Source organism: Sebastes umbrosus, chromosome 8 (genome assembly GCF_015220745.1).
Source record: "Sebastes umbrosus isolate fSebUmb1 chromosome 8, fSebUmb1.pri, whole genome shotgun sequence".
NCBI classification, from domain to species: Eukaryota; Metazoa; Chordata; class Actinopteri; order Perciformes; family Sebastidae; genus Sebastes; species Sebastes umbrosus.
Genome location: NC_051276.1, coordinates 1,226,712 through 1,244,811, shown reverse-complemented (window position 1 = coordinate 1,244,811; position 18,100 = coordinate 1,226,712). Strand labels below are relative to the sequence as shown.

Here is an 18,100-nt window from a genome sequence, read left to right as displayed (position 1 = left end):
GGTATTCCACTTTCAAATCACTATTTGAATGCTCCGAGGTTTTTTTTGTTTTTTTATTCTTTCTGATTCGGGGGAGTTGGAGACAGACAGACAGAAGAACCTGCCGCACCGCACTGCTCCAAGAAGCTTTAAATACTTTACAATATTTCTCACCGAAGCTTCGAAGCCCAAAAAATGGTATTTGGGACAGCCCTATCTATAACTATTTTTTGTTTTGTGTAATTCTATTCTCATACTTGTGGTAAGATGGTTAATATTTATGAACTGGTGCACTGATGTTAGTGGTCGGCCTTATCACAGAGTCTTCTTTTTATACGCACTTTCCACATATCCACAGTGTTTATTATACTGCAAGTAAAGTTGAATTGTTATTTCTTGGCTGCATTTGTCTTGTGTCATGCTATCCACACACTCTGGCCCAATTCCAAACCACCCCCTACGCCCTCTCCCTACCCACTTCCACCCCGTTTGTGAGTTTGCGTGGCGAGTCCGCCATATTGAGTGTTATCCCAGTCCAATTTATTCTACTTTATCGTCATACAGACCTTATCAAGTTAAAATAAACAGATTGTATTTAGGATCCTTGTCTAGTCTAGAAAACGCTAGATATGTTCATTTGATTGTAAAGTTTTCTATATTTAGGTCTATACATTAGGTCTTATTGTTTCTTTTTACCCCTATCAGCATCTATAACCCCATAATTTATAATATATTGAACTGTGTTGTAGGAATACTGACTTAACAGTACAATAATTTAATGCAATAATTAAGCTGTGCAATAATCTGGTTTACTCTGGCATTAACACTGCATTTATTTAGACAGTACATTTAAACTAACATTCGTTTTTATTTATACTATTCTTGCATTCTTACACACTTAATGATAGATATTTTTCAGCATTATTATTTGCACTGTTGTTATACATATGTCTTATTTATATTTCTTTATGATTTATCTATCTTTATATATATATTTCTATTCTAGATTGGGAGCAAAACGTAACTCAGTTTCCCCCGGGGATCAAAGTATTTCTGATTGTGATATGTATTTATAATGTCCCTGTGGGCCGCTGTATTTCTACCGTTAAAGAGAGCTTCATTGAGCTGTGAGTGGGACTACAGATGGAGTTCACTCCGTCACCCAGTGGGAGGGTGTATTGGACCTCTGTACTGCATGGTCATTGCAGACTCGTATCCAGCTGGGATCTATTGAGCACCACCTAGGACTACATTCCCCACGTTGCAGCTGCTGCAGATGAACAGTGGAGGGTGGGCGCTGGACATCTAATGCTGATACGTCACATGCAGGAGATCCAGAAAGCAAAAACCTGCCCCTGCTCACACGCGTCACCACCACCAGCACCAGCAGCACCAGAGAGGCTGGCGCAGACAACGAGACCTCGGTTGACACATACACATCACCCACTGGCACTTCCAGATCATCAGGCCATGCAACAATAACACAGCAACAAACCGGGGACGAGCCATCGCACTGCGACGAGGAGGAGATCTGCTGCAGCTGCTCAGGAATGTCCACCAACCGTGCAGCCCTGAACACAACATGAAGCGCAAGAGCGAGAGGAGACGAGCCGAGTCGAGGAAGAAGCGATGTGCAGCTGCCAGCAGCTCAGAGGCGGAGCCACACTCTGATATGTACACTGAGATAACAGGTAGGACCGAGCACAGATAACAGGTAGGGACGAGCAGAGATAACAGGTAGGGCCGAGCACAGATAACAGGTAGGGCCGAGCACAGATAACAGGTAGGACCGAGCACAGATAACAGGTAGGACCGAGCAGATATAACAGGTAGGGCCGAGCACAGATAACAGGTAGGACCGAGCACAGATAACAGGTAGGGCCGAGCACAGATAACAGGTAGGGTCGAGCAGAGATAACAGGTAGGGCCGAGCAGATATAACAGGTAGGGCCGAGCAGATATAAAAGGTAGGGCCGAGCACAGATAACAGGTAGGGCCGAGCAGATATAACAGGTAGGGCCGAGCAGATATAAAAGGTAGGGCCGAGCACAGATAACAGGTAGGGCCGAGCAGATATAAAAGGTAGGGCCGAGCAGAGATAACAGGTAGGAAGTTCTAACAGGTAATAGGACCGAGCAGAGATAACAGGTAGGGCCGAGCAGAGATAAAAGGTAGGGCCGAGCAGAGATAACAGGTAGGAAGTTCTAACAGGTAATAGGGCCGAGCAGAGATAACAGGTAGGGCCGAGCGCAGATAACAGGTAGGGCTGAGCCGAGCAGGGTCTGCAGCATGAACCCGGTCAACTTTAAACCCAGTTGGCGAATTATGTGGAGATCGACACTCCAAGCAGGCTGCACATGCACAGCACTGCATGTTAAATGAGCAGGGTGGGAGAAAGTCCCATTTGTTTTCCAGCTGTTGACCTAATATGGCGACACCGCCTGTCCCGTTATCGCAATGCACTACACTAGTGGCTTTGCGTCGTTTTATCAGGATGTGCACAAAATACACAAGCTAAGCAGCTCAGCTTTGCTCTGCTATTCTTTTACAGAAAGAAGTGACACCATAACAGCTTTGCCTGCACCATCTTGTTTTATAGACTGTGTATACAGATGGAGTGGTGTATAAATAATGTGATAAATCTCCAGTGTCGGTGTCGTCCAACGTCCATGTTCCTATATTTCATGTTGTTTTCCTGCTTCTCTCACATCCCTGCGTCTTAATACATTGCTACTGCGCAGCTCCAATCTGAGGGAGGGAGGGTCGTCGAAGGGGATATCACGAATGTGATTGGCTGAGGGATCGCCCTAGCAACCGTCTGGGCAGCGTTCCCGGGGCCTATCATGTGTCTTCTGTAGAGAACTTTAAACTGAAACAGGCGGGGCAGACCGCGACGGACAGACCGCTCCTCCAATCATGTAGCGCCCCGGATCTCTCGCAGCCAATAGCGTCCCGCGGAACAGCGTAGGGGAGGAGTCTGGGGAGAGGATTTTTTAGCAGAGTGCGCACTTGCACTAGAAAGTCTCCTTCCCTGTTCGACTGCTAACTTTACTGTCCGGAGAGTTCAGTCAGGCTCACAAAGAGTGTTTTCATAACGCTAGATTTTTAATTTATCGCTTTTAACTTTCTTTTTTAAACTCCCGTGCACAATACCAGTGTAAGTTGTACTCAGTATGCGCAAGTCCTCGTGAAGAAAATCCACCTCGTACGTTTCTCTGCTAAAAAGTCATGTTCAGATCTGTGAGCAGGATGACCGCCGACGATGTTTCATCAAGATGTGTTGAGTTTATCAAGGGTAAGATGCAAGAGGAGACAGTAAAGGAGTTGTAGACGAAGAGGAGCTGCTTTAGGGGAAATGAAAAAGTTTGTATGCATGACAAAAGTAAGTAACAGCCTCTTTATGTTGTCGCCCTTCCTCCCTACCTCCCTACCCCCCTTCCTCCCTTCCCTCCCTTCCTACCCCCCTTCCTCCCTTCCTCCTCCAGATCAACTCTATTTCGCCATACTAAAGCAGAAGATCAAGAGCACAGCTGAACGACACTGCTTCTGCATAGATGAAGAGCTAGCATATGAGAAGTAAGTTTTCAGTCTCATCCCATCTTTACGTTTTGAACATGGACTCGCTGCTGCATTATTTCAATGAAACACATGCTAAATGGGCCGTCATCGCCTCCACCTTCTATGTTATCATTGCAATAATCTATAATATATCTTCTCAACCATTAGTGCTGGTGTGAGCAGGCCTGCACATAACTTTGATTGCAGAAGTATGAAGTTGCTCAACATACTAAGATTTGTTTTTCTCAAATGTCACATCACTATTGTTAAACTATAAGATGTATGTATTTAGTGCATGGCTTTAGATTAAAATGAAATGCCCATTTTTGCTGTTGGAAGAAATCCAAATAACCACAACCGCATTAATTATTAAAGCCAAATGAAACCAATACAAGCAGCTGTAGTTAGATTGACATCAGGAGAGGATGTGATTGACCTTTCAGCTTTGTGCCAGTGGTTCAAAAAAGACCTCTAATATTTGCTAGGGCTGAGTATTGGCAAGAATCTGGCAAAACAATACGTATCATGAAACAGGGATAATTATTCAATATATTGTGATACTATATTGCGATTTTTTTTTTTTAAATTTTTTTTTTGTTTCAAATCTTATTTTGGGAAACTGGTATAAAGACACACCATACGTATGAAATCTGAGTTTAAAAAAAAAAAGTCACTATGTGAAATATGACTGTAATTACTATGGGGAGTACCATCATCACATATGAATATATTTGGACTCATTGAATCCACAAGGGTCTCAGTTCTCCAGGCATTCCCAATTCATGCAATTCCAAGGCTGTTTGATATGCAGCAGTACCAGTATGCAGAAATATTCAGATACAGCATTTTAGAATATGTGAAAATAACACATTTATACTGCATGCAAAAAACTGCATGGTTTTTGGCCAAAGCTGCATGTAATTAGCATAAAGTGGGCATGCCTGTAAAGGGGACCCTTGTAGGTAGTACCCACATTGATCCCATTTTCATTCACATAGGTCATAGGTCAGAGGTCAAGGGAACTTTGAAAATGGCCATGTCATTTTTTTTCTCTACAAAATGTTGCGCAAGTTTGGAGCGTTATTTAGCCTCATTTGTGACATGCATGTATGACACGGTTGGTACCGATGTATTCCTGAGGTTTTCTAGTTTCGTATGATGCCAGTAGCTTCACTGGCTTTAAAACTGAGCCCGCTACAACCTCTGAAAGACAGAATAGCAGCCGGATCAGCCGGCGGGCTGTCGGATTTTTAAGAGGTTTATTAAAAATCAATAAGGTGTTTTGGAGAATTGAGACAGTATTGCAAAACAAAATATGGCGATACTCATGTGTATCGACATTTTCTTACACCCCTAGTATTTGTATCTTTTTGTCCCGTTCTGAATGACCCACTCTAGCATCAAATGCTTCCAAATATAGACTTTACTCTGTCAGGGTTTTTACTGTTTCAGTCTGAGGTAGCTGATTCTATCCAGTGAAACTTCCCCAGAGACCGTAGCTGGTTGCATAAATAGCCACTCTGACACTCTCTTCTTCTTCTCCCTCTCTCTCCCTCAGCTTCTATGCGGACTTTGGTCCCCTTAACCTGGCCATGTTTTATCGCTTCTGTTGCAAGCTGACAAAGAAGCTCAAGGTAAAGCAAACCGCTCCTCTTAACTGTACTTCCTGGAAGAGAGAATGGGAGGTGAAACCCAGGTCGATCAATATGTATTTATTTATAAAGTAGCACACCAGTCAGTAATACATGTCAACTTTTACAGTTACATTTATAACCCTAATATCACGGTTTGTGTCAGCTTATGTCTCCACTGTTCCTCTTTGTCGAGGCAGTTTGTCTGTATTTGGCACTTGGAGTGATTTTCAAAGCTGCCGGGCACAGATTTAGCTGAAGTGTGGACACAGATGATTCAGCGTCTCTCAAAGCTCTAGTACAGAATTGTCTCATGTGCTGATGCCCAAACTGTTTTTAGCTTACAACTGTGTTATTTTTTTCCCCCACCTGTGTAGAAAGGCATTATTTCATTTACTTATCCATGAGGAATTTATATTTTTATCAAGCCACAAGGTTATTGTAATGTCTACATTTAATATTATAACTTTCTAAGTCAAATGAATAAATTTGTTGTCACATGTCAGTTCATACTGTTGCTGTGAATGTCTTTGCACAGTCCATTACGCTGTCAAGGAAGAAGATCATATTTTACACTTGTGGAGATCAGAAGAAACAAGCCAATGCTGCCTATCTAATGGGCTCATATGCAGTAAGTGGTGTACACACGTTACACATAGCTTGTGAAATGATATCAGCATGTGATACAAGAGGCACTTGCTGATTGGACGTCTGTATTTAAAGGTAATGAATCTGAACATGATGCCAGAGGAGGTCTACAGTCTGCTGGTGTCAAGGAATTCAACATATATTCCATTCAGGTAACAAGTCACTATACCGTATATATTTTACATTGAACTCGGGTTCCTATTTCAAGCAGCTTGGGCTGGACAATATTTAGTTTCAGTATCCACATTGTCATTTCCAATAGTCACATAGAATATTTTTTGAAGATCAATTTCAAAGTCAAACCGTTGAGTTTCTGTTAAAAAAAATCCCAATCCTTCTTAGAGCAGATTGATCTGTTTAGCATATTAAAAACAAGCAACAAGCACCACATGCATTTTGCATCCATTTTAGAAAGTATGTGAGATAACAGTTTGTATCCTTCCCAGAGAGATATATGTTAGTATGATAGTATGTTGTGCTGATAGATTATTGGTATATCTTCTGTTTCAGAGATGCTTCATTTGGAACCTGCTTGTACAATCTGAACATCCTAGATTGCCTTCGTGGTGTTCACAAGGTATGTCCTTTTTTTTACTTTTCTTTCTTGCTGTGTCATGCCTCTAATGAAATGAACCACCTCTCGACCGTCTACCAGGCTCTGCAGTACGGCTGGCTCGACTTCTCCAACTTTGATGTGGAAGAATATGAGCACTATGAGAGAGCAGAAAACGGAGACTTGAACTGGATCATTCCAGGAAAGTTTCTTGCATTCAGTGGGCCTCATCCAAAAAGCAAAATAGAAAATGGTAAGTGGAAGCTAAGTTTCTGATGTGTGAGCTCATTTAAACACTTCCTAAACTCACATAAGAGTTTTTTTTCCCTCTCCCCTCAGGGTACCCTTTGCACGCTCCTGAGGCCTACATCCCATACTTCAGGAATCATAACATCACCACTATCATCAGACTCAACAAGAAGATGTACGATGCCAGGCGTTTCACGGAATCTGGCTTTGAGCACCACGATCTGTTCTTTGTGGACGGGAGTACACCGAACGATGCCATTGTCAGGAAGTTCCTCAACATCTGCGAGAACGCAGAAGGAGCCATTGCTGTCCACTGCAAAGGTACAGTGCACAGTACACTGCACAGGCTCAGTGTCCTGTTTATTGCATTTAAAGCCTAACTTGTTTTTTTCCTTTTAGCTGGTCTAGGGAGGACTGGCACTCTGATTGGCTGTTATATGATGAAACATTACTGCCTGAGTGCTGCAGAGGCCATTGCTTGGATACGGATCTGCCGACCAGGGTCCATCATTGGGCCTCAGCAGAACTTTGTTGAAGAGTAAGTGTTTACTGAAGCAGGAGTTTCAAAATGTCAATGATTTCAAATCTTAAGTATTTCTCCTTGATATTAAATATCCATGACTAAATATGCAACAACCAGAGTTAGAGCTCAGAATATGACCTCCATTGGTATTATTTATTAAGAGTTTGACAATCAGATTTGATTGACAATCAATTGCCCTGTTCAGACCTGTTCAGACCTGTTCAGACCAGGCATTAACATGCGTCCTGAGTGATCCAAACACAAGTGGACAGCACCAAGTACGTCTGTTCACACCTGGCATTAGAAAGCGTCTCCACATGCGTCTCCAGTGACCACATGATCTCACTTCCCTGCTCTATATGTAAATAAACACGTAGTAAACACACGGCTAATACAGCAGCCGTTGTGACGTAATATTACATGAATGTCAGTAGTAATATCCTACATATTTGTGAATTCGGGTCCATTTTATTAACATCAAAATAAAAGGATATTGTACCAGCGGTCCCCGGGGACCTCCACGCGCACAGCTGCCTTCGCCGGACAACAGCGGGGTACAGAGCAGATCCCAGCAGGATGTCCTTTGAGCAGGCGGTCCTTAATGTGGCTCAGGACACATTATCGTACACACTACTAAAAGAATGTGGCCATCTGTGGCCCAGACCACCTCTGAACCCAGACCACATCTGAATGTGGTCTGAAAGATCCGATCTCAATGCGTCTCGAGTGCGTTCACACCTGTACTTAGAGCTGTCCACCTGTGATCCGATCACTCAGGACGCATGTTAATACCAAGTGTGAACAGGGCCAATGCCACGACTGTCATCATATTTTCCCAACTGAGCCGGTTTGCGCCACTTCAACCAGTTCTAATCTGCTGAGAAATCTTAATAATAATAATAATAATAATAATGGTGGTGGTTTGGCAAGAAAAGTGAGTTCATTTTGTCGTCTGTTGACGTTTTGTCCATCAGTAAGCAGAACAGTCTGTGGGCAGAGGGAGATGTTTTCCGGGAGAAGATGCTAAATGAACGAGAGAATGGCAAGATGGCTGTAACCAGGATCCTCTCTGGTGTGGACGACATCACCATTAACGGGAGCAACAAAAACCGGACATCCAAGAAGGAAGAGATGGACCTGGTGAGCTCTGAAAAGACACTCTTGCCACATTTTCAGGCGCAGACTTTGCTGCATGATTTTTGAAAGTACTCTCGTAAGCAGAAAAAATTGCAATGAACCACAAGGACACGCCACTTTGTCTATTAATAGATCTTTTTTGTTTTCCAGTACAACGATGATGAGGAGAGAAACGGCCTCACACAGGGTGATAAACTGCGAGCCCTGAAGAGCAAGAGGCAGGCCAGATCGTCCTCAGGCTCACTATCGTAAGTACCCAGGCAGCCTACAAGTCCCATCATGCATCACGCCGACGTGTTTTAGTACTGTAAAATGCGTGACGCCTCTCCTCGCCAGTCTCTTGGATCATTACATGTATAGTCGTGTTTTTCAAATCATAATTAATCGGTAGTTTATGATTTGAAAAATTAGGATTTCATAAAGACCAGGAAGTGACCTTGTAGTCTTTCTTTGTTTCATTTATCATTTCATTTGATGAGCTTTCTCCTTTCCTCAGAGTTTATTCAGGGTGGTTAACTGTCCTTTTGTGTCAGGTTTTAGGCATGGCTAATATGTTAGGATCTATAAGTTAAGGAACCAGCTAGTATCCCTGTAATATTTCAAGTTTCTTTTTGTTTAAATCAGATTCTTTTCATCTATAATCAGTGAGTGACGATGAGGATGAACAATAAGTCAAGTAGGAAGGGAGGGTCAAATATTAGAGTGAGTGATTACGTTGTTTGGAGGACTGGATTGGAGTTATCTGCTACACAATCTTCCAGAGAAACGTTTTGTTGAGGTCTGGATTTAGAAAGGCACAAAAGATGTGGCAGTTAAAGATCTCATCTATGAGTTAGTTTGACTGCAGGTTGGGGATCTGGAAACTGTCTTCAGTCAAAATCTTAAAAAACACATCTCAGAGTTGAGGGAAAAGCAATATAGAGCGTGCTAGTTGCTAGGTTATCATGTCACAATGTCCTTGATGCAAATTTTGAATAGCACTTCTAATTAAAAAAAAACACTGGTACAAGACTGTGCAGGTATATTAAAACCGCATACCGAAGCTCCGTTCTTTACAATGATCTAATCTGTATTTTACAGATAAATGAACAGAAAACTAACAATTATTTTCATTGTTGATTAATCTTGATTAAAGCTGCAGTCGGTAGAAATGGAGAAATGATTAAAAAAAGTTATTTTTATAAAACGGTCACTATATCCTGACAGTAGTGTATGACACAGGTAATCTGAAAATGGGCCTCTGTGTCCTCCGGTGCTTCAAACGGCGTCTGCAGGATTTCACAGACCGAAGGAAAAAAACTAATCAGAGCTGATCTGGAGTCTGCCGTCCAGCTGCCGTCTATAAAAGCCAGCTGTCAATCACTTGCGAACTCCGACCAAACGGTCAAACTAGGCAGCACTGATCAAATATGAATCAGTATTCTGTTACTGTAATGCCTATTTCTCTCCTCAGATGTTCTCAGAATCATCTTGTAGTGTACTGTTTAGCTGTAAAATGAGAAAGTTCGTGACCCAGCAGCCATGTTGAGATCAATTGAGGAAATACCAAGCACCGCTCACATGGCCGGAGCACAGCCAATAGGACCGCTCTCTCTCTCTGAAATGACCTGTGATTGGCCAAAGTCTCCCGTCTCGGGCTAGATGTTCTAAAGCCTGAAAACAGAGCCATGAGGAGGAGCAGAAGTCTAGTTTTCTCTCAGAACACTTGAATTACAATATGCTGAAAGGTTATTATGGGATGTAGCCCAATAATGCCAAAAATAAACTGCCTACGGAAGCTTTAATCGATTAGTTGTTTGGTCTATAAAATGTCAGAAAATGGCAATCAGTGTTTACCAAAGCCCAAGAAGACGTCCTTAAATGTCTTGTTTTATCCACAACTCAATGATATTCAGTTTACTGTCATAGAGGAGGAAAGAAACCAGAAAATATTCACATTTAAGAAGCTGGAATCGGAGAACCCATCTTTTTTCTAATAAAAAAAAAATGATTAATCAATTATCAAAATAGTAGGAGATTAATTTAATAGTTGACAATAAATCGATTAATCGTTGCAGCTCTCCAGAAAATAATGAACAAGTGGTGCATTAGACTTATGTTGTGGTAGGGAACAGACCTAAAAAAAGAGAAATGCATGGAATTAAACGGTATCACAAATTAAACTAAAAAATGTAGTGGCCAATAAAAGTCATTGTGACATGTTACTTGCCAACCTGGTCATTTTGTTTCTAGTATATTTATGTGAGGAACAACCACAATAGTACAGCTGGACAAACATGTGACTAGTCTATGGAAGCATTGCATTCCAACAGGAGATGCTAAAGCGCTAATGCTAACCCCCTACAGTTATCTGAACAGGAAGAACCCAAATAGATGTTGTTGCTTCCCTGTTGTTCCCCATCTAAATCAAGTCCACATCATTTGTGCCGATGTAAATCGATCCGTGGAAGGTTGGGTGTCAGCATGGCTGAGGATGGTTGACCGGCCTCTGCCAATGTACCCATGTGGCTTTGGCTTTTGTTGTCCCATGTCAGGCAGGTGGTAGTGTTCTGCTGCAGCCTCATCGGCACGGTGTGGCCGATGTGTTGCCTGCCGTTCAAAAGATAGCTGAGAGAGGCAGAGAGAGAGAGAGAGAGAGAGAGGGGGAGAGGAAAAACAGAGAGAGGATGGGAGGTTTTGTATGATGGAGGTAAGTGCACGTCACTTCCTTTTTAGCTGACATCCTCTTCCTGTAGAAATGGTTGCTATGCCACTGAATGGTATGGCTGATTTTGAAGTTGTTCTTTTTCTTTCTCTTTTTTTCTGTCTTTCTTTGGATGACTATATGGTGTGAAGTGGATATGCACTTAGTGGATGCATTGCATTTACACGCCCTTCATTATGTGCCTCTCATGGACACACTGAGCTGATCTGCTTTGATATCGAGGCTTACCTGAGATATCCTCCGAGTAACAGTAAAGCTCTCAGGTTGAGCCTGCTGTACTTGTTCAAAACGGCACCAGTTCTTCAACTAATCCCGGTTTTACATAAGATCTGGATTAGTTGAACTAAATGTTTTGGCTTGCACTACTGACTTGGCACGTCTCAAGACAAATGTTAGTAAGGGAAACGTGGTCCTCGTTCTGATCTGCAGTAAGTACGTCCTTATTGGTCGGTAAAATAGTTCACTTGCCTGCTCAACCATTTCAGCTGTATGTGCTTTTGGAAATTGTCAGTAGTACTTTGGTGTTAGAATGATCTTTACCTGAGGTGTTTTATGAGTTTAGTTAGCGGCGTTAAATGGTATTGTTGGGATGGTAAATTCCTCCTGATCCTCCTCCTAATAGAAATGATTATTCTAAACATCATATGTGAGCTTCTCAGGAGGTAATGGGATGAAAATGGGGTTTTATCTGTTCTCAGGACGGAGTTGAGGCAGGAGGGAGATTTATTTGCACTTCAGGCCATATGCCTTATCAGTGAATGCGTTACTACACAAACCTCCAGCTGAAGTTCACCATCTGGCTCTACTGTTTATTCTATTATGCAACACTGAAGCGCATGTTGGATTCCAGTGACGATTAGAACGACGATTATATGAAAGCGTTCTTTTACTGCCTTTTTAGATGCATGGCAACGGGCATGAAACCCTCGGACATGCACGCATGGACATGCCTCTGTGTTCGATCTCTGTCTGTGTCTAACATGTAATTAATGTTGGGCCGGGTTCATTGTCAACTGCCTGTTGTTTTTCCATTGCTTTTGTGACTGGATCAGTGTACACATACCATCTGAACTTTGTGTACTCCTTCAGGTTTCTGTCTCTGCCAGCTTCTTTTGAAATGGTCTGTTTTTGTGGAACTAATTTTGATAATGGATACCTAAATAATAGACCATTTTTAGACACGTACTTATGAACAAATATTAGAGATCGACTGATATGTCGGCAGGCTGGTATCAACCACAGATATAGCAATCAAAGTATATTTTGGCAGAAATTCCTGTCCATTAAGTGTTTTTTGTTTGTTTTAAAATATTGTTTTCATTTGGTTATTTATTGTGGTTTGAAATCCAGTGAAATTTACTAACAATTTAACATTAGCCTCTATCTGCTGATAGTTTCAATTGTAAAATAACCTGCTTCGCTACATACTATGTCCAAAATGTTTTAAGTCTTTATGTAAAAATTGAATATCACTCAGTATATTAACTTCAAATATCCACATCTACTTCAAAATTTCCCACATCGGTCGAGTATAAAGTATCGAGTATAAAGCAAACTGCTAACACATCAGAGCAAGTGAAGAACACAAAGTTGCTGACTGGCACTGTTGGATGCAAGGCTCTTTGAAAGGTATTTCATCTAATCCAGTCCCAGTGGAAAAGCAGAACATCAGAGGCTTTGTGTCCTGCCCGGACGTCTCTTGTCTCCTTCCTTTTTTTCCCCTTTTTTTCCGTTTGCTCTTGTTATTGGATTTGTCCTCCTTTCAGATGGCTGGTAGCCATGCTGCTCTCCTCCCTGTGTAGCCTTGCCCTGTGGTGGATTGTGTATGGCTTCCCTTCTTCCATCCTGCATTTCTGTATAGACGGGTTAGGATTTCAATGAGTTCTACCGCCCGTCAGCCCCCCAAAAACCTGTCCTGCCCCCCCTTCTGGAGCTCTAACTGAGAATGCTGTAAGTGAGCCCCAGTCTCTTTTTTTTAATTCCCAATCCAAATCAGAAATTTGTTCAAAATCATCCTCTTGTTACTTTATTCTTTCTGCAAGCAGAGTAAACGTAAAGCTGATGAGCAGAGCCGTTTATTTAAAATGTGAAACATCAGAGGCTCCTGTCTTGTCATTATCACCATCTTCTGTACATAATTCTTTGTCTAACTGTTTCCATCATCCTGTCATTTCTAAACATCATGCTTTGCTGCTTATTGTGTTGACTGGAGCACCAACTGTTAAAACTAAACCCGACAGACCGTTAGGAAGGCTCCTGATGAAAATGATAACTTTGTGAAAAGGAAAATCAAGTTCCTCTAAGTTGTGTAGTGCCCCCCCCTGGCTTTTTCTGGTATTACTTGTCTTTACTAATCCTACCTAGCTGCTGAAGCTGCAATAATGATCTAACATCAAGATTTGTAAAACCTTCGTGCCCATCTCCATACAGTCTTCTCCTCCTCTGCCTCCACTCTGTCCCGTCACCTTTCCACTCAGATCTCTCAATAAATCAAGTTGAATCACATGTTTACCGTCATGTTACTTGTGTTTTCACAGACAAGAAGAGAATAAGATTCACACCAGGTCGTCATCACAGTCCCTAAGGTGAGGTTTACAGTGTACGCACTACACGCACACCTCTGACATACAACACGACTCCGACTTATTAATGCTATCTGTCTCCCCTGCAGCAGGGTCATATTGCAAGCCAGTGTTCAGGGCTGTAAGGCCAGCGTCAACCCCATGGCTCTGTCTGACCAATCAGACAGCAGGAAGAGGACCAGAACCTCACTACCAGCCAACGGAGTAGGAGAAAGGTCAGTGGCTGCATCCGACACCCAGCACTCTGTTATGTAATGATAGACCAGATGTATTATCTGGGAGAGCAGCACAATAAATAAAACCCAGATAGACATCAGAGGCCTTTTTGTGTCTGCTTCAAGGCAAATACAATGGAGAGACTGGCTTAACTTGGCTCAATTATTCTCTGAGATTAGTGGCAGCTTTAACTTTCTCTATAAGATGAATGACTAATATAAGTCAATAAAGTAATGTGTTTAATTATTTCCCTATTAACAATGAAATAAGATGATATCACACATCTGATTCACTTGCTATTAGATGAGCTCATGCCAGAAACGGTGATTCCAAATAAGGGGTGTAAGGATTCATCTACTATATCGATGTATCGATTTATATATCCTATGATCCAACTACATCGATAGGTACTCGGCAAGTTGTCCTTCACGGGAGACGTATATCGATCTAAAATCAGAGGTAAATAATCGATTGTATCGATACAAAGGATTTGCACCTTGTATTTAAGCATGACACGCGTTATATGGATGTATATTTTAGCACTTTTAATAGTAAAGAAATGTTAAGCATTACTCAGGTTCACTCTCCCCGTGTATGACGTCATCGACATGCTCCAGCAGCGCCGATCTCAGGAAGACGACAACAAAACGGAGCATGGCCGATGGGGAAGAAGAGCCAGACGAGCGACACATTTTCAAGCCGCGTTTTAGGTCCAGCGTGTGGAAACATTTTGGCTTTGGCAAAAAGGAAAACGTCCTCGATAAATCGCTCACTGTTTGAAGATTATGCAAAGGCCAGATAGAATACAATGGCCGCACGAGCAGTCTGTCCATGCACCTACTGAGACCGTGCACTTTATCTGTTGTTAAATATCATTGCTCTGCCGTTTCTGCTGAAAATGAGGACAGAAGCAGCAGGTTAAACCACTGTTCATTTAACTTAAACAGAAGTTGGTTTATTATGTTCTTTGTTAAATATTGCTCTGCCTTGTATCTGGAGAACTGAATCAGCAGGTACTGCAGTTGCACTTTTTATTATTTTCTAATAAAGGCTGTATGTATTTGCCATTAATGGTTGTTTACTTGTTTATATCCATAATTATTTTATCCCTGATTCCCTTACAAGAAAAACTTTGAGGAATCCTGACCTGCTCTGTCCAGTATCACATCTTTATTTCACAGTCACACTGATTGAATGTTTGGCAAAAAAAAGTTACTGTATCGATTTCAAATCATTGAAACGTATCGCTCTAGATGAGCCAGATATCGTTCTTGAATCGTTAGACCCCTATTCCAAATGATTATAATAAAGAGAATTCTATTTATTACAGAATATTACAAGAAGAACCGAGTGCGAACAGTGTTTTGAATTCATTAGATTTATCATGGATATTTCAGCCGTGTCTCACAGTCTTCATCAGTAAATGGGAGTTTGCTCAGTTGTCATGGAGATGGCTGAGATGTCATCATGTGACCCGAGTGTAGAACTGCGGTCACATGATGACGAGTGGTTGTATATAGGAGGGAGATTGTAACTGTAACATTACCCTAGAAGAAGTTAAGCCGATCTTTAGTTCTGATTATTTTGTCAAATGAACAGAGTTGTATATGAATTATTTAGCCCTCGGTGTGGACATATGTTTTCTCTTCTTTTAAATATTGCATTTTTTCCATTTATTTCATTATCCAGGACTGTGCTGCTTTAATGCATTGAACTGTGTTTTGATATGTTTTATGTGAAGTTGATACAGTTGAAAAGCAACCAAGAGGCTATAGCCACTCACGGGTCCTTGTGGAGTAAATTAACCGCTTCCCTTCTCTCTGCCAGCTCCCTGTGCCACACCAGACTGGTCAGGTCCCTAGGCAACTTGCATGTAGTGGCTGGCGACAGGGACCCAATGTGTTGGGAGCCATGTGGCAGCCATAGAGACACAGCCAACAGTGCCTCAGCCAACACTGGCTCTCTCATCAACTTAAACATGGCACAGGTCCACCTGCAGGCAAGCTCCCTCAAACCCACTCTGGGCCACAAACAGAACCTCATCTCTCGATGCTCTCTATGCTCTCTATGCTGTCCAAACCGGGGAAGGCATATTGAAATGGTTTCTCCTCAGTTTTGGCAGCCGTAGGGTGATCAAATCTGTTAAGATCATTTCATTGGTGCTTGTGTAAATCCAGCCAATCTTCTTTCTCCTCTTAATGCTCATAATCACTTTATGTACTCAGGCTGGGACACATCAACAAGGATTACATGTTTTAGACGAAATCAAGTTATGGTTCATCCACCAACTCATTTTACATAGTTCTAAATGATCAAGATTCAATTTAGATCTCACTTTAGATCTTACCATTTTGATCCAACAGTTGAGATGTTTCACATGTCGGGAGGACGGGGACTTTGAGGTAGTTGGGAGAAAATGGCAGTTCCATGAAGAAAGATAAGAATCAAAATTAACTGCTCAGTTGATTTGATTTCAAGGTTGTTTTTTTCTGCCAAATCATGGAAACCTTTGACGAAAGTGAAAGTTAGTTTGCCAGCATAAATCCTACCATAACAGAGTGGAGTAAACCAAAGAGATGTTTGTCAAGACAACCAGAATTTTAATCAAAATTTAACAAGTCATAGATAATTATTTATTGCTATTTTCCAGTCAATATGTCAGTTTTTTGTACTGTTAATTAGTTAAAACTTTATTCCTGTTAGGGTTACATTTTAATCATCCAACATAGATCATTTCAATTAAAGCTAACTGAACTGTCTGTAATCTTAAATTAAACCCTGATGGTGTAACCCAGCCACAGTTCTTCTTTCCTTAGCTCTTGCACTAACATTATAAACTGTATATAGCCTCTAGTGTGCAGGACTGATGCTTAGTAAATGTGATCCTGCTTATGTACCACTGTCAGGTTGCCAAATGGAACTCCAGCTGCCTCAGTCTCCCTGCTGCTTCTTTCAGTAGCTTTCCTTGCATTGTGTTTCCTACTATGACTGGCTATAGCTTCTCTGGACTCTGCTCCTCACTGGGTCTCCTGCCTCTGGCCTGTTATCTCCACTCTGTAGCCATGTCTGCATCCTTTACTGGTGCTAATCTGTTTCTCTCCTTTCTCTTTTATATTTCTTACACGCTACAGACGCACCGTCTCCAGAGGACGTAAATCTCGTAGCTCTTTGCAATCAATTCGATTTTCCAGGCTATGGTATCTATCTTTCACTTTGCGTTACATTTACTGTATTTTAAATATGTCTCCGTGCAAAAACATTGATTTCATGAATGAAATAAATGTTGACCGATAAATTGAATAGTGAAATGCAAATCAATGACATGTCCCCTTAACGCTGACTTTGTTTGTTCTCTTCATAGTCACTCCATACCCAAAGCTAGAGCTCCTCTACTTCGGTGAGCCTGCAGATCCTGAAACCCAGAGGAACTTAACATGAAATCCAACTTCTGTACAGCTGTACTACTCTTTCAATAGATTTAAGTTTGAGGGAAAAGGTCAGAACAAACGTTAACTGACTTGATGTGACATGTAAAACATTTGATTACAACTTATTTTACCCGTAATGCACTTTTGGTTTTTATATTTTTAACGAAGCATCATGAAACATACTAATAGATTTAATCATTGCCTGGTTGTTCCTACTTAGTGAAGCATGCAGTAGCAAACATCAGACTGGCATGTGAATCCATGATATCCTACAAAATTAGCACTGTGCAGCAGATATTCTGGTTTAGAAGATGCAGGATTCACATTCAGTTAGAATGCATTTGTAGATGATTTGGCCAGGAGTTTGGCATAAAAAGCTGCTCTTGGCCCTCTGTGGCACGAGGCTCAGGTTCCTGAGAGGCCTGGGATAGTTGAAACATCAAGTCCATCACCAGATGTAGTACTGTGCTCATGTGCACCTCCATTCTCAATATCCAGCTTGCCATTTACTTGTGAAGCTTTTCAGCTACTGTATTTCCAGACTGTAAATATGTCAACATTTGATATACTCAGTTTGTATTTTTTAAATATTTTGTACTATGTTTGAAATGTTATGAAATAAGTCAGTGGTCCTAATGGGGCCTTGTCTAACTCATGTTCATAATCCACTCAAGACATTTGCTTGAAGCACATAGAATCAGACTTTTTAAATAAAAATGTACTCCCAAGTACATCTGTCTGTTATTCCTTGTACAATATGCTAAATATACCAAGATGCACTTAACTGTTTCAAGTTGATGTCACATGTTCTTTTATGAACTAAGCCATTGGTTTTCATGCAGTCACAGTAACACACTATTCTGTTTTGCCCAGTCGAGTACGCTCGCATTAT

At 41.5% G+C, this 18,100-nt stretch overlaps 1 protein-coding gene across 10 annotated transcripts; it reads left to right on the top strand.

Annotated features, from left to right (window-relative positions):
- Nucleotides 1–1,302: 1,302 nt before the first annotated feature.
- Nucleotides 1,303–17,939, top strand: cdc14b (cell division cycle 14B). Of its 10 annotated transcripts, none has more exons than XM_037777246.1 (16): nt 1,306–1,670; nt 3,465–3,555; nt 5,096–5,171; nt 5,707–5,799; nt 5,892–5,968; nt 6,327–6,393; nt 6,472–6,622; nt 6,709–6,939; nt 7,018–7,156; nt 8,116–8,281; nt 8,429–8,526; nt 13,520–13,567; nt 13,657–13,779; nt 15,608–15,779; nt 16,912–16,977; nt 17,142–17,939. In XM_037777246.1, exons 1-15 carry the CDS (start codon nt 1,562–1,564, stop codon nt 16,933–16,935), a joined length of 1,665 nt encoding a protein of 554 aa, XP_037633174.1. In that variant the 5' UTR covers nt 1,306–1,561; the 3' UTR covers nt 16,936–16,977; nt 17,142–17,939. The 10 variants fall into 10 exon arrangements, 9 of the variants coding, with proteins under 9 accessions (XP_037633177.1, XP_037633179.1, XP_037633174.1 ...); XM_037777244.1 differs by having other exon boundaries at nt 1,311–1,670; nt 13,654–13,779; XM_037777247.1 differs by lacking the exon at nt 1,306–1,670 and adding an exon at nt 2,965–3,274 and having other exon boundaries at nt 13,654–13,779.
- The last annotated feature ends 161 nt before the right edge of the window (nt 17,940–18,100 follow it).